Source organism: Solea solea, chromosome 13, assembly GCF_958295425.1.
Source record: "Solea solea chromosome 13, fSolSol10.1, whole genome shotgun sequence".
In the NCBI taxonomy this organism is placed as follows: domain Eukaryota; kingdom Metazoa; phylum Chordata; class Actinopteri; order Pleuronectiformes; family Soleidae; genus Solea; species Solea solea.
This window is the reverse complement of record NC_081146.1, coordinates 22540880-22567111: the sequence shown is the minus strand read 5'-3', so window position 1 is coordinate 22567111 and position 26232 is coordinate 22540880. Positions and strand designations below refer to the sequence as shown.

At 44.6% G+C, this 26232-nt stretch overlaps 1 protein-coding gene across 8 annotated transcripts in view; it reads right to left on the bottom strand.

Moving 5' to 3' along the window:
* The window catches only part of mef2d (myocyte enhancer factor 2d), a 97456-nt gene that overhangs the window by 56636 nt on the left and 14588 nt on the right, over nt 1-26232 (bottom strand). For 6 of the 8 annotated variants that reach the window (XM_058647207.1, XM_058647208.1, XM_058647201.1 and 3 more), the window contains exons 1-2: nt 15809-16028; nt 5137-5516 (exon numbers count right to left, since the gene is read on the bottom strand). In XM_058647207.1, coding sequence (XP_058503190.1) covers nt 5137-5190 — 54 coding nt within the window. In that variant the 5' untranslated portion in view covers nt 5191-5516; nt 15809-16028. Of the gene's footprint in view, nt 1-5136; nt 5517-15808; nt 16029-26232 lie in introns of those variants that run through there. The other 2 variants (XM_058647203.1, XM_058647202.1) reach the window with 2 other exon arrangements.

The following is a 26232-nucleotide window of genomic DNA, read 5'->3' as shown; positions in this document are numbered from 1 at the left end:
ACTCCCCTCCTCCCCTCTGACCCCCCCCATTTCCCACCTCATCACACACTGCTACCATCGTCTTACCTCCCGTCACCCCCCCCCCCCCATCTTTATCTCTCTGCTCATCTACATATCTCCCCCTCCTTCTCTCTCTCTCTCCCTCACACACGCGCACAAAATGAGCAAATAAATTATGTGGCGACGTTGGAAAGGGAGGAAATTACGGCTGTGCAGGATGACAAGAGGGGCGGGTGATGAAGAGACGAGACGCTGCAAACAACAACTGCTCTCCTGACAAATTATAAGGTCATTATTTAGAGCAGGAAAATCCGTCCAAATGTCCCAGACAAACATCTCCGCTCCTGAGAAAAAGTACTCGTCGTAACAGCGACTTTGGGGCCCCCGACTTTTTCGATCCTCCCGTCTGCCGCAAAGCATAAACAAGCTGAGGGTAATTGACATTAAGAGCGGAATGGCCAGGTAACCAATGGCAACTGAAGAGTGAGACATCCATAAGGAGAGGAGGAAAGAAAGGAAGAAAGAAAGGGGGTGAGTGTGAGGGTGTGTGTGTGTGTGTGTCTTGGCAGGGTTGTGGTTGTGTGGCAGATGGACGAGCGAACTTTGATTCGCTGGATATGAGTCAAGTCAGATCATCAGCACACAGGCTTCGTGGGGTCATGGTCAACTTTAAGCTCAGGCCAAAAACATGTGGAACTGTGACTGAAAACTGCCGTTAAAAACACTTGTTTGCATCAAGTTAATAACAGTAAGAGTCCAGGAGGAGACAGACTTTCTTCATCCAGCTGACACGGTTACTCACCGTGGTGATTGTTGCTTTCAAAAGTGAAACTCAGAATGATGGCGTCGGAGGACGTCCTTTTCCAGAAAACTTAACAGGTCGTTAATATATCGGCGGGGAAGCGATAAAATGTGACTGTGTCTTTAAAAGAAAAAATCACTTGAATGGAGACTATTCAAATACAGAAGAGTGTCCCAGCATCGGACAAAGGCCAGTGGTTTCTCAATGCTGAGAAGTCATGCGTCAAAGCCAACGTGTGGTTATTACTTATTATTAGTAATTTCACTAGACGGCAAATATCAGTGTATTATATTTTACTATTTTAACATGCAGAAAATTGTGAATAACTGCCTGATATTGAAGGTAAAAATCAACTTATTAACAGTTCATTTTCTGGTTCTTTTTATGGTTAAAATAAGCAAAAAATACACTGGTATAGTGAAATAAGGTGACTCTTATTATTATTTAAATTATTATAATGTTGTTGTTATTTGTTTCAGTTTCTATGCACTGCGGTCATAATTCCTCAGCTCCACTCTTTCTAACAGAGGAACGCTCGGGTTTTCAACATCACTATTTCAATATATGAAATAAGATCAATTCTTTGACGGACTGAAACCTGATTTATGTCTCAGACATTAAAGGTTGTGGTCGGAGACATATTTTTGTTGTTATTGATCAGTAGACACAATAAAAACGTGTCAATATGAGTCAGATATTGTGTTGCGCATCCGTTGGTCAGGGCTCAGGCAGGACACACAGCGTCCATCCCATAATATTAGCGTTCAACCGCCGAGGTGACACTCAATCAATCACAATCAATTATTTTAAGGGCTATTTTCATAATCGATGAATGAAGTGTCCATTCATTTTCTCGATTGTTTACTTGTTTTAGTCCATGAAATGTTGAAGAATATCGATCGTTTTTTCTTTTTTGTTCAGTCGACAAATCAGAGTTATTCACTTTTAATGATTTTATTTTTTATTGTTATGTGGAGTTCTTTTAAGAAACCAGGACATATTTGCGTTCAAGAACATTTGACATTTAATTAAGGAAATGTTTAATCGCGTAATATTCGCAGCCCTATAACGATGTATTGGATCATGTGATGACGACACGTTTTAATCTACAGTCTTGTACCTGGACGTCCAGATATCTTCCCACACAGTCGCTAATCCCTCACTGTGATGATACAACCTGGTGTTTTCGTGGCCATGATTCATGTTCCTCTCTGTATTATATACTTAATCCATTCTGCCTGATGTCAAACAGCCCACGATCTGGCATGAAATTAATTAGAGTTCTGTGGTTCCTGTGGACGCTTTCTGCTGAAATGCATCAACAAGCCTCTTTGATTTGAAAAACCGTCCAAAAGAAAACCGGGTCCAACATTTCCAGTCCTGTTCTTTCTCTTGTGGTGTTGGTGATGCTGTCATGTTTCCAGCCGGGGCCCACACTCTGAACGCTGTTTGTTTTTGCTGAGCTTATGGCAGCATCTCCGAATCAACATGTAGGAGGGTGACGGGCTGTGTGTGCTCCAAGGAAAAAATAAATAAAGAAATAAATAAAGAAATAAAGGAAGGAAGGCAAAAAAAAAATAATTTGATCCTCTTTCAGATGCCACAGTGTTCATTAGCTGCAGCAACACAGAGCAAGCGTGTAAAAACCACTTATTTCTCTACAGACTCCAGACTCAGCTCCACTTCAAACATGTCATCCTGCTCCGGATGAAAGAAGCCGATTCTTTTTTCTTTTTCCTCTCTACGTTCAATTATTGTGCAGATAAGCAGAGAAGAGGATATTTATTGTGCAGTCTTGGTTCAATGCAAGCATCTGAAATGTCATCACCTCCCCCCCCCCCAATCGTAATTAAATCACTTCCTGCGCGTTGATTACCTGATCGGTGAGTAATCTTTAATCTACGGCCACGTTTGACCACCGAGCGCGTCACCTTATTGACAAACAGTTTGACACCTGACGCAGACGGCGGCTCCATCAGAGCGATCGCGGCCGACCTCCGTCCCCACCCTCCTTTACGTCCAATTGTGTACTGATGAATAACAAGCCATCATACTCCTCTGACAACCTGCAGGCTGTGTTCTCCATCCCTCCCTGCCCCCCCCCCCCTCATGGAGATGCAACCTGCTGCTAAGATTGATGAGGAGAAAACCCAGGATGATTCTCCAGACCCCGCAGCCACCTCTCGCTCAGGTCCTGATTCAGCCCCGGCACCTACGTCTTGTTTTTTCATCTCTCCATCTGCTCAATGGAGCGGAGACCATTTACCAGTTGACTCATTTTGGATGGATCATTTAGCCTTTCATCCTCTGTGACAATGCGCCTGATCGTAACTAAAGGGACTTCAGGTTTGGGGAGGATGTTGGGGGGTGGGTTATCATGATTTCTTGTACTTTTTTCACTGTAGGCAGTACTTTTCTGGTTCGTCGGAGCAGCACAACGATAGCTCTGCAGAGTCATGAGCCTCATAAAACATGATGCTACTGTACTGTTCTCATGTGGCACTGCTCAGAGAGAAGCTTATTTGTTGTTATGTGTTCAAGGCGCTGCTGTGCAATACCAAACGTCTTACAGTTGTGTATTCAAGTGAAAATCAGAGACATTACAGAGAGGAGACAGACCACTCACATCACTTTAAACACAGATTTCCGTAATGCCAAAGATAGCATGTGCCGCCCCCGCCCCCCTCTCTCTCGCTCGCTCATCGACTTAATAATGATTGAAACGGCAATCGACCAAACGAGACGACATTTTCAACTGATTTGTGACCAATTGATGGGACTTGAGGAGGAGGAGGAGGAGGAGGATATGAAGCGACGGAGACGCGATTGCATCTTATTTCGTTCTAGTGCTGCGGTGAGAGGAGCAACAGACGAGAGGCTAGAGGTGAAGCCATCACACGTCGAGAGTGAGACACAAACGAGGAGGATGTCACGGAACCTTGTGCGCGTGAGGTAGAGAAGAAACACGTGGGAAAACCATCGTTTCAAACCTTCATTTGGGACTAAACCACGTTGTTTTTGTATCAGATTCAAGTGACACACCATTAAAAGTCAAGTTAAGGAGCCTGGTATCAAAGATGGAACCATCTCACCCCCTTCTTGTCGAAACTCTGCCCTGAAAACACTTGAAGCGACAGTTTACTGTGGAACTGTGAAGTTTGGCTGCACTTTCTTTGCCATTTTTTTTTCCTGTGACTCAGTTGCTGATTTCTCACCATCGTCTCTGCTTCAGCAGCGTATGTTTCTCTGGATTGTTGTGAAGACTTCAGTTAGAGCAGGGGGTCGGGGGTCGGGGGTCGGGGGCCGGCCAAGTGACAAAAAGAAAGTTGAACTTTTTGGGAAAAAGCTAATTATATCAAGATTAGCGATGGAATTTCACATAATTTCAAAATAAAAGTCTTTGTTTTGACATGGAACAATATATAGCTCATAATAAATAAATATATTCAAAAATCTACAGAAAATAACTCCTTATAGGTTTATAAGTTACACCAAATGAAGTCCATTGTAGGGTCACATGGGGCGGTCCAGTGTGGAGGACGACAGCCACAGCATTAAAGGCTTATGGCAAGTGTGATGTGCACCGTCTGAAAAGTTTAAATATACGCCAGCAAGCAATTATCGTGGGTTGACGGTAACTCGACTGCACCTCCTCCGATCTGTCACGAGTTGAAATGATATGCATTGAAATGTTGCTGTAGGAGCCACATCTGTTTATTTGTCTGTCTTATGGGGTTTGTCAGGTCTCCACTGGGGGCAGTATAGTGTTTTCTGTATAGTTACAGGTGTAGGCAATCAGGAGGGCATGGGGTGGAGGTTTTTTATCGCTCGCTCACTCACGCACCTCACTCAATCACTTTATTAGTTTCCTTTTTTGCATTAATCCAGTCATGTTTTTTGTCTTTTAAATGGGAACGTCACCCAAACATGGACAAACGCATGGACAATTGTGTCCCACTCCCATAGCCGCTGTCAGTGATATTCTTTAGTTTACTCCGTCACATACTGGAGGTCTGACAGTAGTGTGACATCTCTGCCCAAGACAATAGTAAAACACTGTATATGTACATACATATAAATAATATTTAGTAATATTGTTCCTGAAAATGTCTCAGGCAGAATGTTTCATTGCACCTTTAACACAGTTAAAGTGATAAGATGCTATCAGCTGCTGTGAATCTGACATTTACACTCCCGCGTTACCTCGCGTCACCCCAGCCTGCACAAGGCGGTCTAAAACCAAATATTGAGGGTGCGACACAAAGCCCCGCCCACTTTCCTATTGTGGGCGCAGCTGCACAAATACAAACATCACCTCGAGTGACTTCACTGACCTGTTTGTTGCGTTCATCCGTGATCCTCTGAATCTGAATCTTTTTCCTCCCCATGATGCCGGTGTGGTGGTGGGAGGAGCAGCGGCGAGTGGCGTGGGGTCAGAGGTCAAATGTAGTTGATGAAGTCTCTCGGGTAGACTTTGCTGGAGTGGCCCAGCAGGAAGGATGTCACCGTGTAGTTTTTGGTTTGTTTGTTTAAAAAATAAAATAAAAGAAAATAAAATAAAAAAGAGGGAGGAGGAGGAGGAGAAGAGGAAGAATGGGTTTCAGTGTGTGTGGCACCCTCTTCAGATCATGGTCCTGTTTCTGGGAGCCAGGTCGTCCACACTCAGGCTGAACTGGGATGCTCTGCCCTCCCCTTCACCTAAGCTGGGCAGCTCCTGGAAAACAACACACAAGAGGCAATTTATGTATAAAAAAAGGAGGAAGAGGAGCTTTTATTTGTATTTACCGTGACCCACTTTTACTAATAAAAACACCATCTTTGCCTTGACCACTCATACATGAGAGAATAAATGATGCAGCCGAGCATCGGCGGCGCCATCAAATCAAAAGCACTTTAGGCTGGAACATGGAGGGGGGGGGGGTTGTTTGTGGTGCTCCATGCAGAGCAGGAGGCCCTCGGGCCCCATGAGGAGGGAGGCTGTGCTGTGTCAGCTTCATTAGAGGCATCACCGCCACATCACTGATCTGCTGGTCGCCCGCGGCAACCGGCTGCCCAGCCGGGGCTGCTTAACGTGCCGAATGTGAATTTTCCCAATCAAAGACAGGGCAGAGAGGAGTCGCCGAGTCTGTGGATTTTACATATTTTCCGTTTCCAAACACCGTCCCACTCAGGGTGCATTTCCACTTTCTTCTGACAGGACGCAGATTTTTCGTCTGCGCTTAATGTGACGCGTGGGCACAGCGGCAGCAGGACCGCACGACACGAGACGGAAACTTTTCCACATTCAAAAAAAAAAACAAAAAAACCTCCAAAGACGTGAAGGATTTAAAGCAATTTTCCACACGTGTCCTATTCACATTTTCCAAACTACCAGGACAGACGTGGGACATGTCTGCAAAGCAGGTATGAGTGGGCAGATTTCCACAGATGACACATGAAAGACAGACTGGCCTCTGCTGTTCTGTGTGCAGTAATAACATTATGCCTTATTAACTAAACTGAACACTGGCCTAATTCCCCGTGACAGAGATATAGAGTGTAAAAATGTGTGTCTGATTCAGCCATGTGGCTAACTAACCGTGAAATAACTGTGGTCTGCAAATCTATGCGATGATTAAAGATCCGACAATGGGAACACAGAGAATTTCAGATTTCAAAAGGAGCGAAGCACAGAAGTTTAATGTTTCTGCAAATACATACAAACTCATGAATGAATGAATGAATGAATGAATGCGGGCGGCCGCAGCAGTAGCTCAGGAATGGCAACAGAAGCAAAGGCTGTTTTCGGCCCTGTCGCTACTATTTGTGGTTCAGCTGTAAAAATAGCACTCTGGCTAAATATATACTGTATATACATGTACAGACTCCCTGTGCACACAGACGACAGTGGGAGCCAAGTGGTGGAATTACAGAGCTGAAGTATCTGGAAAGCCGTGAGTTTACATTTTTTATATCATTGTAATTTTTTTTTTTATCACAAATAATTAAATCTATGTCCAAATGTATGTTTTTTTTGTTTATTAAAAAAAAAGTTATCTGATTTTGCATCTTCTTAAATGGGAATATTTTCTGGTTTCTTTTCTCCATGCAACAAAGAAATCATTAAAAATGAATATTGTTCTTACATTTTATGGCCCAAATGACAAATTGATTCATGGATTATGAAAACAATTGCCAGTCACCGCCCTAGTAATGATTATTGCGGAGCTGCTGTGTTGTGACGCTCTCACTGTTGTGGGCCGCGTGTCCAATATCACACTCTTGAGTTCCCGTGCGATTCCCAACCAACAGCACAGAAAATGAAGTTTGACCCGACCACTGACAGTTCAATCATAACGCCAGTGTATCTCCTCTCCTCTGACGTCCTGAGAGGTGCAGCAGCTCGTCACGACGGCCGTTGTAAGGTGCAGGTATGGGTGGTTTGCCGAGCCCGACCCACGCTGTTCCACAACAAACTTCAGGCGCGCTTGTGAACGTCACTTCTGCATCTGAACATCCCCAGTTTGAGCCCATACAAAAACAGACTTCACACCCGCTCCTCGGCATTGTTTGCATTCCAGCTACCTGGGAGAGCAGCACAAGAAGAACGCCCTCCATTTACGTCCATTCTAATGAAACAAAGAATGCAAAATAGTCTGTCATGGGACTGACGAGCCTTTTGTGCTGCTGTGAGCGCTGAACAACACACTGGCTAAGGAGTGGATGCATCCGACTTAGCTTTGGCGACAATTTGCTCATGAATTATGCACCGGATGATGACAAGACGGATGATGGAGGAGAGCGGGGGGGGGGGGGGGGGGGGGGGGGGTTTAAGAAAAGAGGGAGTTATGAGTGTCATAATCGCTTTGTTAACAGGCTTGATGAAGAACTGGAGGCTGTCTGAGCCTGGTTTCAGCAGCGCACTGCAGGAACTGATTGTACAAACTACTGGCAACATCAATCTAATATTTGGTTCCAGCCCCTTTGGCACAATTGTTTTCTGTGGAAATCTGTCTTAAACTCCTCTGCTTCTCTTCACCTCCTGTTTGACTGGCACAAATTTAATAAGCGGTATGAGTAAGGGATAATGTATTCCACCTGTATCACCTCATTAGTGCATGTCAGAGAGAAAAGAACAGGTGTCTCCAGTATGTTGAACATTCATTAAGTTTCAAATTACACGAGTAAAGAGGTGTCGGCAATGTATTTTAACTAAATAATAACAACGTGTGCACGCTCATAGCCTTCATTAGCCTGCGCGGAGCGGGGATTCGCTCCAGTTGTGGTGAAGTTCAAAGGCAGAGAGCACTGTGGGATTTGTCTATAGGCTGCGGGCTGATCGCACATGAAAAGGCTGCTTTATCTGCCCGCGGTGGACAAGTCTCAACCTTTTACCCTTCATGCTGCCGGAGCTCACTTCCCATGTCTGATGTCAGGCAGAATCTCTGCTCTCTCACATGGGAAGCGGAGGGCCTGGAGTGTGTCTGCTGCCTCGCCGAGCTTACGAGGGTGACAGAGAGGCTCTGGACAACGAAAAGATAAACGCTGATAATTAGGATTCTACAGCAGGCCGAGATTAGAACCCTGGGGAACGCCTAAAACAGTGAATTCACATGGGGCCAATAACATACTCTCTTTCTGGGGTAAAGGGAAGTCAGAGCTTTTGAGGAAATTGCACAAACTTCAAAAGAAGAGCTGCAACATATGCTATATTTCATCAGTTTTTAAGTAAAGATGCTAGAATATTACTGCTCTATTAAAATCAGCTGTGGATAAGCAGGATAAATACAGACTGCATTTTGAATCATTTAGCTTTACATGAGCTCCAAAGCCTTTAGAAAGCTGGTGCTACACAAGGAAGCTTTACACTGACAAAAGGTCTAAAGACACTGAAATAAACACCTTGACCATATATATATATGGCTTCACAAATCATTCATCATTCAAGAAAGAGAAAGCAGTAAACACATCACAGAGCATTAGAAAAGGATCTTAAAAACGAAACCTGAATGCCATTTCCGAGTGTTCACTAAGCTTAAGAGAGGGCAAATCAGGTCATAACCTCGGGGCAGCCTGCAACAAAGATTAGTCTGTAAAAGAACAGTTAGGAAATGTAGCATTGCATCGTTATCCCCGACATCTGTTGCAGCGGCCATTAAAAATTTCAAAGCTTCAATCTCTTATTCCAACTGTGTGGGTGGAAAGACATGAGCTGTGAGGGAAATATTCTGATTTTAACATTAATTCACGAGGAGAAAGTTAATGGGAGATATCTCTCTTTTTTTCCCAGCTACAAAAAACGCTTTAACGTTTGTTTCCTCGTCTCCCAGTGCGACCACAGTCATCCCCAGCTGGAAAATAAGAGGCTTCCCATGAGCATTAAGAGGTCAACTGACTTGGTAAAGAGCATGTCCACCAGATTTTTCCCAGCCGGATTGTGAACCGTTGACCTTCCACCAGACAACCTGCCCTGCCGTCCTCTCCAACACCGCTCTCCTTGATATTACTGATACATCGACACCAGCGTCGCTGCCGCGGGGCTGAATGTGTCACAACCTGCAGGAAAGCAGTGACTGTGCCATGACTCACAAACAACAGGTAACCCATGCTCTTTTAAATCATAACGTGTGCTGCATGTGACTGCCAGCGCTATCATGTAACATAAAGAGGTCCTGAATGATCACATCTGTCCTGAAACAGGAAATGGAAGCAGCTGATGCATCCATACAAGACTGTATTAGAAGAAATGCTAATTAAAACGCCATTGTGAAACAAAAACAAAAAAAACCCTGAACTCGCCTCACACTCAAACTAATTAAAGGAAATAACCGAAGCAATTGATCTTATTTAGTCTTATTTGTGAGGAAAACGCCGCCCAATACAGTTGGCCACAGAAAGCGAGCGATAATCATGACCCAAGAGTGAGGATCACAATTATCTGTGTGCTTCAGTGTAAACGCTTCCCTCTTACATTTGCTCCATGAATCACTGGTCGTTGATTGCCGACGTTGACGTGGCAGGAGACATTTTGGGGTCATCTGGCTTTTGGGTAACATTTATAGTTGCCAAACAAATCAGGAAATATTGAGTTTTCTCTTTGCAAAATCATCTATATCATAATATCCAATGTGCAATACCCACTGCACTGTGACAAAACACCATTGTGGTGAAATTCCCAAAAAGCTACATTTTTGTTTTTATCTTCATGAACATGAGTTGCATAATTTTGCAAATCATATCACAACTGCATTATTTGCAGCTCGGGGCAAACACAGTGAATCATCTGTGTCTCAGTCGCTTAAAAAGCAAAGCGTGCAAACATATTTGTCATGAGAGCTTTTACTAATTACATAAACATTTGATAAGACACACTCACGGATATGTGAGCGAGTTCTTGTATTGCCAAATATCAGAGGAGTCAACAGAGACGACCCCCGAAGGATTTGAAGGCATCAGGTTTCAGTAAGAGTGCAAACCCGCCTGCATGTTGCAGTCATGACCTCTGTGGCAGCGTATCAAAGTGACTGATCGGTCTCTCAGTTTGAAGCCCAGGTGGATCAATAGCTCACCAATATCCATTTGTCACTCAAACCGGCCTGTCTGGGACATGAGAATAAACGAGAAATCACATCAGCGGGTGTCTGTGATTGTGGCAGCGTGCACCGTCACAGTCTCAAAGAGTTTTGGACCAAAGGAAGTTTCCAGGTTCCAGTTCAGCTTTAATAAACAAACAGGTTACACGTGAAAATGAATCATCACACTGATGACACTTAAAATGATCTTTGGTTTTTAATACTGGGCTTTGGGCAACGTCTCATTTAACTCGACACACTCACCTCTTCGAAATGTGTGCTAACAATAACAACTGCTGTTTAACTGTCGTAATATAAATAGATATCACACTCTCTCATGAATGTACTATATTTGCCACTTAAGTTTGTGTTGCTTCGTAAAGCACTCACTCCCACACCAAAGTCCATTAAGAAAATCTGCTCGGCTACTGCTGGGCTTGAAATTCTTACTGCAGATAAACGTGAGTAACACAAACCAAATGAGGCAACAGTAGCCCAGCATTTCGCATGTGTGTCCCCAAGAGCTAGAAACACTGATTTTCTCTATAAATAAAGCTCCAGGCGTCACGTGACTCAGTCCCTCTGAACCGCCGTGTTGGCAGCCTAAGATGTGGCAAAAATGAACAGAACTGGAGCTCAAAATCCACGGAGATCGACCGATATATCACAGAAATTGACAAGAGTGAATACATCTGATCCTCGTAAAGCCCCCACCGGTGTGCTTTTTTACGAGTTTGTAAACAGGCGTAGAGGACATTATTCCAGACCTGCAGTATCCTGACATCTTCAGCTTTACCTTCATCTTACTCCAGAGAGTCGCTGAGAGTTTACAAGAACCTGGAGGGACGGACAAACGGGACGCAATCTGACATTGTGACAACTGTTCCACTCTGCAGTTTACCGGCTAAAGACAGCGTTGTTGTCACTGGAAGGGTAAGGGTGTGGCGTTAGCATTAGCATCGGGCGGTGTGATGTAAATAATTGCAGAGTCCATTATTTACCCAGAGTTCACCACGAAATCGGTTGCTTGTTAGTGTGAGTGTTTCTACTGTTGCCCGTGCTGGCAGCTTCACTGGACTTACGCTCACCTGCCGCCAGCTGCTTCTCAGCACAGGGAGCGCACAGGTATGCAACACACTGACTACACCTGATACAACACTACTTAAATAATCCAGAGCTACCAGATTAACTCCAATGATCAAACACACCTGCCAGTATTGAGAGCCATGATCATCATGAATTGAGTTATATATATATATATAAGGGAGGGTGTGTGAGGAAGAATCTTAAAGGCTGGCTCCTCATTGGGGCACCAATGGGCTGGTGGGAGTTTGGCGTCTAACTGGGCCGCTGAATTTCCTCATGTGATCCAGCCAGCAAAGCTCGGTTTGCAGCCCAACCTTGAGGGTGTTCTGCCAGCACCAACTGTGTGATATTTACAGCCTGTTGCCTCATGTTCCTGGGAAACCATTGGACACAGATCCCACCACACCCCAGCTTCAGTCCCCCAGCATATCAACAAAAACCCTACGGTTGATATTGTGGTGGCGGTTTAAGCAGGTGGAGTGAAGACTGGAGGAGGGGGATGGCGGATGGAGCTGCTGGCCTTGTAACTGAAGTCTGGCAAGCAATTGTTATTGTGGCTGCGCATGTGAGCTGCCAACCCTGGCAGTGGAATATGACCCCCCCCCCCCCCCTCCTCCTCTTAACCAATCATGGGCGAGACTTTGGAGAGGTGGGGGTGAGAGGGGAGGGTTGATGCAGTGCAAGGGCAGCACTTCTAAGGTGGTACTTCAGGGGAAGGGAGGGGCTGGAAAGAGAGATCCCTCATGGCTCATGAATCACGCCTCCACTGACGGGGCCACTGTCAATACCACAATCTACCCGAGCGCGCACAAATACATAAAAACAAACACACTCACAAAGAAAACACACCCACGCACTTAACACAGTGTGCCCTGTCTGTCACTGATGCACCGTTTGCACTCACAGCCTCTGGCACAAATACAGCAATAACAGCCATAATACAACAATGTATGTGCATCTCATCATAAACACACATGCTCACATAATGATGCCTTTTGTGCCACCACTCAGAAAGCATGCGGAGCACAGCGGACTTGTTGGCAGGTCTCACAAAAAACGTTGAGCGTGGTTCGTTGTTGACTCGGGAGGCTTGTCCCTGTCATCGCATCGCCGACGCGGACTATGTGGTTTGACCTGTCGCGTTACATCACCGCCGGCTGCACACGCAGTTAATTCAACTGACAGGACACACCCCCTTCCTGTGAAAGGTGCCGGTGGAACAATGCGTCCGTTGGCACCAAGCGTTTCTACAATTTCCATTTCCACCAGCGCCAAGATCATGAGCACAGTCATGGTGCCGGGATGAAACGCGGGGAAGAAGGTTTCATGCAGTTGCTGATCATTCTGTAAAACTTCATACATTACATTTAAGGGATGTGTTGCTAAAACGTCGTAAAGTCAGACTGTAAAGACTCTCCCTCTGACGACACAGATGTCCATTACGTGTCTAATTTGGCACATTTGCATTCCGAGGACAGAAAGTTGGCTGGTGTGCTGTCGCCGTCACTGCCCTGATTCATACCATTTGGTCTATGCATGTGAAAAGCGAGGCTACTTCCTGTCCAAACAATTTGTAAAGTGTGATATTTTGTCGTTAATTTTAGTTATAAAATAAACACACATGGCGGTGAGGTTCACTTCTTTTGTTCGATGCCAGTGGAAGTGGACAGGAAGTGGCCATGTGCGTAGGTCAAATCTGATCGTATGTAAGGTCCAGAGAAATGAGCCACATATAAAAACAGGTGTTAATTAAGTAATGCAATCTTAATCAGTAAAGATAATGAATGGCAATAAATAGACTAATGGTTAATCACGAACACCTCTTACAGGGGAAATTAAATATTGTTTTAGTCGTCAGTGGTTTTATGAGGCACTAACTGAAGGCCCAGTTCATTTGGTGTTTTACTGTAGTGATCACCTGCACTGTTATTGTTTGACTGATCTTATTCGGCTGTATAGAGCTGGTGGAGTGGTGGAAGTGTTAAACATTAAGCAGACATGTCCTGAGGCGAGAGAGGGAGAAAACAGACGGATGCTCCTAAAGGATCGCTATTTCATTCCATTACATTAACCTGGAAGACACAATGGGGAAGGTTTTTGTACTTATAAATAACAAAACACAGGGAATATCTGGCAGCAACATCTTCTTTTCTTTCTTTTGAATGCAGAGTAATGGCTGGCTCACTATTGTGTTGTTGGGAGGCCGTCCTTTTCAAGGTCACAAGGTACAGTGTATATGTACACTGTACAGATGTGAATCTATCTACAGAAATGAAAACAATTCATTTATTAGTAACTAAAAATGTCTCCAAATTGACACAAGTTTCAGGTTATAATTAGGTAAGCCGTTTCTAATCGTCCATAATAATGATACTATACTCATCATTTGGCCAACCACTAAATACTTTGTACAATAATCCATGTGCAACGTGCTCTTTTAATGCTCTTATATATGAAGCTGAAGGGTCAAGTTTCTCGTCCGTATCATTTTGTAGACACTAACTTCCATACGCAGTAAATTGATAGTGTAAATGATCATTAGCTGCAGCTGCGAACAAATTGACTTGAGTATTAAATGTCAACTGCACCTATGTCTCATTATGCTAATAAGAGTCGAGTGTGAGGTGTTTATTTCCACGGCAGCGTTTCCTGTAAACTACAGGTTTGCTTTGGTTTGTCTGATGATCGGTACGGCGCGATTCCTCCGAGTTTTAGGAATGCACCTATTGAGATAAAGGCAGGTTTTCTCCCACACACAGTTTCCCTTTGTCAACAACAAAAGGTCTGTAAACGAGAAAAATGCCCTCGAGACAAAACACGATGACATCAACGTGACACTCGAGGACACGGGGCGTGTGTGTGTGTGTGTGTGTGTATTTAAAGGTTTGCCATCACCGGTCCAACATGTTCTCACAGACGAGCGAGTCAAATGCCACGCCATTCATTACACATGCTGTGCTATGCAGTTTATTTTCAAGCGCGCAGGTGAGTGGGAGGAGGAATGCCGTTGTTTGAAGAAGAATAATACCTGCCTATATTTAGTGCACGCAACAAAATGTTTGGTTTGGTGAGATTCACCCCGTCACTGACTTTGGGCATTTGGGCACCGCAAGTATGCCGACAGCACTCGATAACAATAAACACTCAGCCGAGAGTCTGGCACGCACACACACACACACACACACACACTCACTGCTGCAATCCTTTCAACAGATAATCCCTCCCTGAAGAAAACAGGTCTTCTGCAGCGACGCTTAACAAACTAACTGTTTATACATGTGGTCATTTAGAAGCATGAGCTCAGAGAGGCATCCTTCAATCCGGCCACATGAGACTGAGCCGGGGGGGCTTTGTTGTCAAGATACCCTTCAAAACAAGTGGTGAGCAGCTGCTCGGAGACCTGCGAGTCCGTCACCTCGTCTTCTGAGGCACTTTAAAACGACGCAGGGCCAATAAACTTGTAGAAACAGGCACGCGGAGCAATTGACGCTCCCCTTGATTGAGCCGTGTTTAGCCAACACCTTAATAATTGTATAGGCCGGCGTCGACTGAAGACTCGCGCGATCATCTCGCACACGTCTGTAAGGAGGGGAACAGGAGACACTGAGGTGGACAAACAGTTTTCTTATGTACACAAATGAAGATGAAGCAGCGATGGCCTGCGCTCTACAGAAACGTCCCCAGGCCACTGAACGCTTATTTTCCTTGGCTTTGAAAAAACACGAGGTGTGAGAGACGATGAAACACCAAAGTCACAGTAAAGCCACAGTTACACAGCTTCAAAGTGTTTGATAGACGATTGGAAGTGCACTCCGTGGTTCCAACAGGTGTGAAGGGCACTCACTCGACACATTAATGGCCACATAAGCCTCCGATTGAAGAAAGAAAGAGAAGGAACAGGTGTGATGTCATTAGCCCCACAACAACACAAGCTAACCACCATAAATCTTAACAACAGCTCCCCCCCCCCTCAAGCCTCGATCCTCTTTCAGACAGTTCTGGAGCTGGGGGGTTGGGAAGGTATCAGCCTTGGCGGCTGATGACGGAGAACAGGCCACACAGAAAGTCGCCTCGCACTCCTTACTATCTGACTCGGTAAGTCCTCAGAGGCGCCAGTGGGGTAACCCACTCATGGCTAACTGGACTGATTAGAAGGAGCCAACAGCGTGTTAGAGACCATCTCCTCATCTTAAACCAAGCATGAAACATTTGGCGAGAGGTTAGTTCAACCCAGGCAGAGCAAACACTTAGAAACAGCCACTGAGTTTGACTTTTTCCTCTTTAAGCAAAGCTGAGCTCATATCAGTTCAGACACAATTACAGAAACACACACACACACACACACATTTTCTCGATTCATCGCTCTCACCGTCAAAGGTTAAAGATACCGAACGGTGTTGTGGACGCGCTCTGACACAGCGTCTTGAATCTGGACGAAGGCCAGTCGATTTTGAAAGGACGTCCAAGTACAAGATAGTCCAAGTCCCCGATCGCGGAGGGAAAGAGTCCTGAAGAGACAAGAGGGTCCAACTCAGAGCAGGACATGTGCCACTCGACCATCGACTGCTCAAGTGACAACTGCTGCTGGAACGCCTCACTCTGGACGCCCCAAATTACCCTCCTCACTGGACACCCCCCCCTCCCTCCCCAGTGCTGCTGCTGTTGCTGCTGCTGCTTCTCGTCACCCCCCACCACCCTTTGCCAAACACTCACACAGTCCACTCACGGCCAGCAAACCCCTCCCAGGTCACCCTTTGCCCTAATATGCCTTCAACAACTGCCACCAATTCATCAGTGTCCCTGCTGAGGCAGTTGAGGCCCTTGTCGGTTGTTTGTTGTATGAACGTCACAGTGCATCACTTTACAAACTTTTAGTATTTACTAAATAATAAATGCCATATTTGTCATGGACCTAATGGATAATGAAGCAAATACTAAAATAATCACATAAGTAAATGCGGGTACTATTTACATTTGAGTTGATACTGGTGCCTTGAGTTCATTATCAGTAACACCTGCATCTTTTAGTCTTTCTGTCATGTACAGTACATTAGAAACACACACAGACAGGACAGAGGGAGGTGCAACGGTTAAGAGCTGTTCATTCACACCCTTTTCTGCTTTAATCTGTCCTTTATAAAGATGGGTTCATACAAAGACAGTCCCTGTCACCGGCTCAGCAGACGGGTTGGTTCACTTGCGGCGCCTGATGGCACCGGTGGTGAAGCCGACTGAAATCTCCCGAAGATCCTGAACATTACAAATTAATTTGTGCTTGAGTTTGACTGTTTTAACGTGTGTTTTCTGTCAGACCCAAGATCAGTTCACAAGTCTCTGTGACGCAGAGGCAGCTGCTCTACTCTCCTTCTCTCTCTATAAACTCTTGAAGTTTATATTCTTCAATGAGATGAACCACCAGGTACTAAAATGTGTACCAAACTCAGTACACATCCCTACTGAACTCGAGTACTTGAGGCAACTACTCCAGATTGTCATTATTAATCTGTAGATTGCCCCCTCCATTAACTGATTATGTTTTTGGGTCCAAAGAAATGTCAGAAACGGTGAAAAATGACAACATGTCTTGGTTTGTGCACAAACTTAAAGAAACATAAACAGAAAATGTAAGAACACATGTAAGAAAGACCCGTACTGATTCATCAACATGACAAAACCAGCTGACAGCGACTCATTCAGTATGACATTAATAATCAGATTATAGCAGCAGCCTGACTTCACACTAGAAACAGGTTAAATATGGTGAAGTGAAGCCCGATCCCTGAAGGAGATTGATTTGTGTTAGAAAATGCATGGAAACAGGAAACAGGAAAATATTCAACAATGATGTGGTGTGAATGCGTGTGTGTGTGTGTGTGTGTGTGTGTGTGTGTGTGTGTGTGTGTGTGTGCGCGTGACACGTCGTTGTTGTACATTTGGATGGTGAGCTGCCGGCAGAGGGACGGCAGCTGCCGACATACCTTCTGTTGCAGTGGACCCTTTAAGGCCCCCCCCCCCCACAAATGTACACACACACACACACACACACACACACACACACACACAGACACACAACCCCACACATATACACTTGCATGCTCAGCTGTCGGAGAGTTAAACGCACCGGTAATGTCTCGTGCCACTCAGCCCTAAAGTCTGTGCACTTGAGTTTGTCGGTCGCTCCTCTGCTCTCTGACTTTTGCCGCCTGCTCGTTCACCACGTCTCCCATCACCGCCGGCTCCGACGGAGACTGTCGCCGACGCTACAATCGAGGCTTTGAAATCCCAAATGCTCGCTGATCTGAATTTGGCGAGGCGACTACCGGGAGGGCTGTAAAAGGAGACATTCGCTGGCCATGACCAATTGCACTAGTCGCTCCGCTTCCCAAGGAATGATTCTCAGCCCCGTGCCCTTTCCTGACCTTGAAATCTCCAAGGGGGCCGTGGGGCGGAGGGGTGTGTGTGTGGGAAACGGGAGGCCAGGAGTCTGCCTAAACAGTTGTGTCATTGAGTTTCCACATAACACAGTGACTGTACAGTACACTGTGGCATGTGTGGGGCGCAAACGTGTCTCCGACCGGACACCGACGGGTTAAACATGGGCCGAAAAATCCACTTTGGTCCTGAAACAGCAACTTATATGGATAAATCTGCGAGGGGAGTGACAAAAAACACTCAACTCCCTTTGACTATCTGGAGCAGGAAATCTGCCCAAGAATGGGGGGGAAAATACACAATACCACCAATCAAAACAATCCTCATGTCAGAGCAGTGAAGGCAAAATGACTTCCACAATAAACAAAAGCCTTATCTCGCTGCCTCTTCTCCAGGTTTCCCCCTCTGCTCGCTATAAACATTTGTGGTCCATGTGAGCGGCTGCCCGCGGGCCCTCCATGTCGAAACACACAGCGTTGGCCCTCCGCCTAAAACGGGGATCTATGCAACCTACCTCCGTTTTTCCCTGAGACAAACGCAAGCGCCGGCCAAGACTGTGTGGTGCTGGCTACATGCGGTGGGGATCCGGCACTGAGGAGAAGTGGGGGAGGCACAAACACTGAGGAACAGAGTACTATATATCATCCTTTCTCTCTCGGTGAAGAGGAAGCAGCTACTTTGCCCCGAGGCAAGTGTATTTATGTTGAAAGAAATAAACAAGAGCACATCAACCCCAGCTCTCGCAGGGATAAGCCTCCATCCGTGTCAATGCAAATACTTTGGGAAGAGTTGTTAAAGATGCGTGTTAGTGTTGCGCGTGAACGGTGTACTACATGACGGCCGTGACCTTACAAAAGGAAAACGCAGAGAGGTTTTGTGGAGGACGAGCTTGTTTATAGGAATAGGTTTGCGAATAAACACGCTACGCTTTCAACGGTTTGACAGTGAATACCCTGCTTATGTAAATGTGCCTGCCTCCAGAGGACAGGGGAAATTAAAAAAGTGACAAAGCTTTTCTCCGGCGTGGCACCAGTGTAAGCGTTTGGCTTGCAGTGTGACCTACATTATCGAGAAACTCTCCACTTTTTTTTTTTTGACAAATCTCCGAGCACAATGAAGCTCACGAGACGAAGAGGAAATAAGCATCGACACAAATCTGTGACGGGAGTTGTTTGAACCGGCTCAGGCTTCTCTTTAATCAACACTAACACTGCGCTACCTGCCGTCAAATCTGAAGAGGTCACTTCAAATGCTGCAAAATAAGAAAGTCCAAAGTAAGAATTCAGATTTTCTTTAAATCACAACGCACCCCCTGTGCCAGGACACAGACGTTCGCTCTCACTGAAAACACGGCTGCCAGCATCTTAAAGAATTTAAGAAGGATGTTCTAGTTTTATCTTATTGTTAGACTGTGTGTTAGTCTTTGTAAACCGCTCATTCCCCGCACCAAAGTCCATGAAGGAAATCAGTGATTCCACATCACAGCACACTGGAGATGTGGATCCACTGCTGCCAGAGTCCCCGGTCTCTGGCTTTCATTTCAGTCTGTATTTTCAAAGGTAAACAAAGTAACTTGTTAATAATAGCAACAAGGTTTGTTTTCGCACAGTTTCAGTCACTGCACATTCAACTCTGTGTGAAAACACTTAGTTTGAAGGATCTCGATGAAACACAAACAGTTTGTATACCATGCTCATGTTTCCATTCACCATCACAGTAACGTACAGGGGGAAACCGAGTCTTGCTCATTACACAGGACAGTACACTTAAGTTTGCTGCAGCCATGGTTTGAGACACTGATCTGCTGAACACAGCATTGTTACTGTAGACTGGCCCAAATATTATGTAGGAGTGAGGGAGAATAATGACACTAGAGGTCGACCTATATGGGTTTTCAGGGCACCTGATGACGTAACTTGGTGGATATATTAAGTTAGATTTTCTTTTCTCCTCAATCTGATCTGAAAAAATACAAAAACTGCAACAATTATTCAATTATTCTGTTTTTTTTTTCATAATTAAAACACATTATCTGATTTTTCAGCTTCTTAAATGTGAATATTTTCTTTGCTCCATTTGACAAAGAAATCATTAAAACTGAATTGTACATATCTGAGAACATCACATTTTCTTTGACATTTAATTGAGCAAACTAATACTAAACGAATCCAGAAAAGGATTAGTTGCAGCTCTCATCGGGATTTGTATCATATCGGCAGATTCTTGCCAATACACTGCCCAAATCTTCTTTTATAGGTAGCTGGTAAGAGACTAAGCTTAATATAATACCTAGGTTACACTTTATTTCACCACGTTCATGTAAATAAGTTAAAAGAAAGTCTTAAGACAACTTTAAAGAAAGTCTACAACATTTGTTCTCACTAAGCGGACGACACAAGAACAAAAGAGCATGATATGTTTGTTCATATAATCGCAGCAAATCGCTGCAATTAACCATTATTTTCTTAATCGATTAATCTGTCGATTATTTTCTCGATTAATCTTTTGGTCCATAAAATATCAGAAAACCTTAAAAAATGTTGATTGGTGTTCGTCAAACCTGGAAATGATGATGTTCTCAAATGTCAAAATGATTGACTTTTAATGATTTCTTTGTTATCCAGAGCAAAGAAATGAAGAAAATATTCACATTTAAAAAGCTTAAACAATCGGAAATCTTGTTTTAATCATGAAAAAAGCTACAAAGCGATTAATCGATTATCAAAATAGTTATCGATTAATTATCGATCAATTGTTTCAGCTCTAAATCGCAGTAACCGGAATTGTGCTTCTCTGTCTCACATCCCCAATCCTGACTCTCCAAAACCAGGGACTCATCTAACAGCCCCCCCACCCCCAGAGGTGTCACAGCTAAAGGTCAAAGGCCAAGAGCAGCAAGACGAGCCTGAGGAGTCGCAGCAGTCAGAGTGTGTCGCTCAGCTGTCACCAACCTGTGTCGCTCCCTCCCGGCCTCCTGCTTTTTTGTTTTTACACAAACACATTTCAGGGAGCGATTATGAAAGTCCAACGACATGATTTAACACGAGTTTACAGTAAAAGGGGTCGTTTCACACCGATGTGTCCACTTCAACATGCGGTGAGACACACACACACACACACACACACACACACACACACACACACACACACACACACACACACACACACACACACACACACACGCACACACACACACACACACACACATGTTCTATTTTAATGTGTAGTAAGCGCTTTCCCTGCTCCTGCCAAACCACTGAAGGTAAACAGCACATCAGCGCTGTGTTCTAATTAATGCTCTGTGCTTGATACTTTATTATATTACAATCCATCAAATAAATTAAAGCCATAAATCACTCAACACCTGTGGCTCCCATGCCAGCATGACCAACCAGAGAGTGGAGAGACAGCAGATATTTAGCTTACGCTCTGAAAAAATAACCAAGAGCAGACTTTATTTAACGCCGCTGTTTGAGTTAAGTCGGTTTGATCATTGAAAATGTTTGATTTTGATTTCTTTCTTAGTAAGTAAAGGTTTTTAGTGTAACCCCTTTGTCAGATTTACCTCGCCACCGACATAGCGTTTCAGAGGCGTTGTTGCTATGGTTACCTGCAGTTTTACAGAGTGTGACTTCCGATTTAGAAAAATGCTGCGTTTAAAGTGTGTCTTGTTAGACAGCTGGTTTCTCACCCTGGGGGGTCAGGACACAAGCTCAGAGGATGATCGCAGGGAGAAAGACGGGGGAAGCAATGTTTCCTCTGACAAAACATGAATAAAAAAAGGATTATTTCATTTCAAGCCAAATTTAACTAATACAAGTACAGTGTTTGGGACCATGACACAGAAAACAGTTACACAATTTACACATTTTCCACTTCACCTTGTTTTATACAAGAGTTAATTAATTTTATGGACTAAAACAATACAGCTATTAAAAGACGAATAGAGATGATATGGCTAACTTCCTGTCCCTATGTCCTCTCATGAACATCTCTGATGAGTGAGCATCAATTTACCGGCAAACGGTGACATCACGCGCAGAAAGCACCACCTCTACGTGGAGTTCTGGCTCCTGGATTAGATCAAGTGTTGGATCGTGGAAAAGTTTCTCCCAGATTTCCTATCAGAGCCCTGACACTGAGAGACCCATCCCGCCTACTGCAGCTTTAAATGTACTTAAAGAAATATTTTGACAGAATGATTTTTTTTTTTTTGTCAATAATGATGCAGCTCGAGTATAGGATACTTTGTAGAACAGGAAAAAAGAGCGGAGTTCAGCCGATACGGAGCGTTATTTTGTCTCCGGGTCAGAAGAAAACGGCTCTAAACACACACACACACACACACACACACACACACACACACACACACACACACAAACAAACCCACATCAAATCTTCAAACTAAAATCTCAGGCCACTGAACCTTTCAACAGAAGCGGTGCCACGACGAGTCAAACTCTCCTCACCAGATCTGCAAATGTTGCTGCCAAACTGTCCAGCTGTCTGTTCTCATTCCCAGAAACAAGAAACCAAAGTTTCCATTGAAGCAAACTGTCCACCGCTGACAGCTGCTCCCGCTCACTTCATCAGATAGTTTCTGATTCAAATTGACGTTGATTTGTTAAATGATTTTTTTTTTTATTATTATTATTATTTTAGAATCCTCTCTTATCTTATTTATTGGTGTTTTTTCATGTTTCCGCAAAGTTCTGGCACAGGCACGTCTGGGTTATGAAGACACGGTGTAATCTCTGTAGAATAAATAAATAAATAAGGAGACAAGACTCTTCTATTGCCCTGACAGGAATCAAAATCTGAATCTTTATAGGTCACGGGGGGGGAGAGAGACTTAAAGAGCCAACAAAACATGATAAACACTTTCTTTTTGGAATCACAAGTTCCAGGGCTGAGCTTAGTTTGACACAAGAAGGAAAGAGGCAGAGGATGAATGATTGTATGATATTTACTTTGTCTCATATTCAGCAGACAAAAGAAATGTGAAAACATTATTACAGTATTAACACGTCTCACCTATGAGATCAAATCACCGCAAAAACCTGCTCATACTGTATCAGCAAGAAAAGACAATTGATGTTGCCGTTAATGTCAGTCTGACTCATAACAGACATCCATTACCTCCACTGTAGAGTCTCTCTCTCTCTCTCTCTCTCTCTATATATATATATATGTATATATATATATATATATATATATACATATATATATATATATATATATATAGATATTGCCAGACTGAAATGTTCTTGTAAAGTTTTGTGAGCCCGTGTCCGTGCGCTTGCATGTCGTTGAACATTCGCAGGCATGAGGCGCTCAGTCGTGCGCGGACAAATCCCCAAAGGCGACGAGGCGTTTGATGTGATACGGCGGCGAGGGCCGCGCGGAGACGGCCCCTCCCCCTCCCCACCCATAACCCTTCACCAGCTCCCTGACATTGACTAACACACACACACACACACACACACACACTTCTCCTCAGAAACAGCTGACGTTTTAACAGGCTTACAACAGCTGACAGGCTACAGGTGGGGCAGAGGGGACCCTTCATAAGCCCTCCAAACCCCCTCCTCCTTTTAGTGCCCCCAGCTCATAATTCTCCACAGCCACACACACACACACACACACACACACCTGTTGTGACTCCAGAGGAATTGTCCTCTGTTTAAAGCCTTCCTTCATACTGTATCACCCACCTCCTCCCCGTCGGTGCATTAAAACCGGGGCTTTATGACCCTCCAGCATGTGTTTGAGAGGCTCAGGAGTGTGTTCCCTGTGTCCGACTGCAACAACAGATGCAGAGCGGGGAGTGAAGGGCTAAAAGCACTAAGCTCCTTTTGCTTTTGCTTCACTGTGAAGCAAAAAAAAAAAAAAATCATGTTAATCCATAATCATTTTAACCCACAAAAGCAACATTTTCACTCCCATCACCACCGCGTACAATCCCGGCAACACTGTGGATGTTATAATCCAGGGGTCGCGCTGGAGTCAGAGGATAATTGACCTCTCAGTGGACTTGTTTTATCGCCACAGGGTCTTTAGTTCCTTTGATATGTGGAGGGCTAAACTTTTTTAGCTGCCACCCCTCATGAACGTCCCCCGTCTCCTCCCCTCCTCCCCTCCTCCCCGCCCCACGCTTTTGTCTGTTGACAAAGTTTCCTGCAAAGTGAACTGTGGCAGAGCGTCGGCGGGATATTTAGGACGACAACTATCAGTTTGAGAGAGAAAAGAAAAGCGCGGATTTAAAAGCACAGCACTTCTTAGTGTTGGAGGAGAAAACCATAAAGAGGGGGAGAAAAAAACAACAACAACACATTTTTGGATTATTAAATCCTGCTGCGTGTGCAAAAGGAGACAAAAAAAGTGCAGTTTTTTTCTGTGTTGTCTTCCATTCGCTCGTCATTCACAGGACAGTTGCACAACAACACTGAAAAACAAAAACTAAATCTGATTTATAACAGTGAAGGTGCAGAAGGGAGAGGAGTTTGGGGGGAATTATTGATCAATAACTCTTATGCCCTCCTGTGGGACAGGGGGCAGCACCTGCAGAGTGTTTACAGTTCCAGTGACAGACTGTAGGTGAACTCAGTCTGTTTGACCTTGCTTGATGAATGTCTTGTTCTGTAAACACCTGAGAGAGTCGGCCGTGAGTTGTGCTGCTTTTCCTGATCCACCTGTTGGTGTAAATATCAATCATGGCAAGAGAGAAGCGCCGAGGCGATCCAGCTCCCCACGGGCATTCTGGGTTTTTTTGGATTAAATTGATGCCAATCTTTGGCAATTCAGATGATTTTCTATTTTACCTCCAAATACTATAAAAAGACAGTTATTAAATCACACAAATGCAGATGACAAAGACAATGGACAAATTAACAGGTTGAACCCATTTGAACCCGGCCTGGTGCCATTGCAGTCACGTCCTCCATCTTAAAAGTCATTGTAAGGTAACAAATAGCTTCAGTGTTGAGACAAAGTAACAAATAACTACAACCTGTTCAAAGCACCGGACACAGCGCTGCCAAAGCGATGACTCAGGACGTAGTGGAGCCGCTGATTTACGAGTGCCATATTTAGTTAAATTAAAACATCGATGTTTGGCACTAGTATATGTCGGGATTCTTGATACTTCAGTTTGTTATATTTCTTTGTGTAATATTCTTCTATGTTCATACGTGTATGGTGTCGTGCGCCTCATGTCTAACACAGAAAGCTCATTAGTTTCTTATAAAAATGGCCCTGTTCTGTAATTACTAACTTTAATATTCAAATTGGTGCTTTTCCTCTCGCCGCGCTGGTGAAATGTCCCGTACTGTACACTAATGAAGATATACATGATGTCACTGCATTGTATTTGCTTGAACCCACTTACGGCTATTTTTAGACGAAGCACAAAGACGACCGTTGTTGGTCAAAGCTGCTCCGGTACAGATGAGGCTGTGTGTGTGTGTGTGTGTGTGAAATGAATAAGTAAAGAAGTGTAATGATCCAGATCAATACTGTGCAAACACATCTCGGCTCGTTCTCTTCCTCCCTCTGCTCTCGTTTTCTCCCTCTGCACTCGCTCTGCCTTCACTTCCTCTCTTGAAAAAAGAAGGAGAAAAAAAACACAAGAGGACTCTTTCTCTCTGATCGCGATGCTGTTCCAGCTGTAATGTGATAACCAGTTCAATAACATAAACAACTGCCAGAATCCTCCAGAGGAAGGATGCAGAGAGTGTGTGTGTGTGTGTGTGTGAATGTGCACACACACACACACACACAGACACACACACGAGTCAGTGGGTGGACGTCTGTGTGCGTTTCGGTTTTTACATGGGAGTGTGTGTGGGCTGGAGAGCAGAAGAGGCCCGGGCGAGAGGTGAGGACGAGTCAGCCACGGAACACCATCAAATAAAACGTTATCTAATGCCTGCGCTGACACGGCCTGCCACAAAACAAGTACACTCCGTATCGACTGAAAGCGCAGCTGTGCTTTTGCCCGCGAAAAAACACGTCTATCCTGACGGGTTCGTACATCAGAGCAGAGAGAGATGTATTTCAGCAGCACTTTAAAGAGCCATCGGGGGGGGGATCTGCGCGCTCTCTGAGCGTAAATATGTCGACTTAAAAGACCTTCTTCAGAGCCTGAAAAGAAAGAAACGCCTGGGTTTTCACAGAAGGTCTGAAGCAGAGTTAGTCTCTGCTCAGAGACGAGGTAAACCTGCGTCAGTGCAGCAGCAGCAGCAGCAGCAGCAGCAGCAGCAGCAGCGCGAGGCCCGCAGTCCACGGGTTTACGGAAAACACGACGTGACCAAAAAGGTCGCTCCGTTCACCAACAGTAAATCCGGTCCAGAACATGCAGAT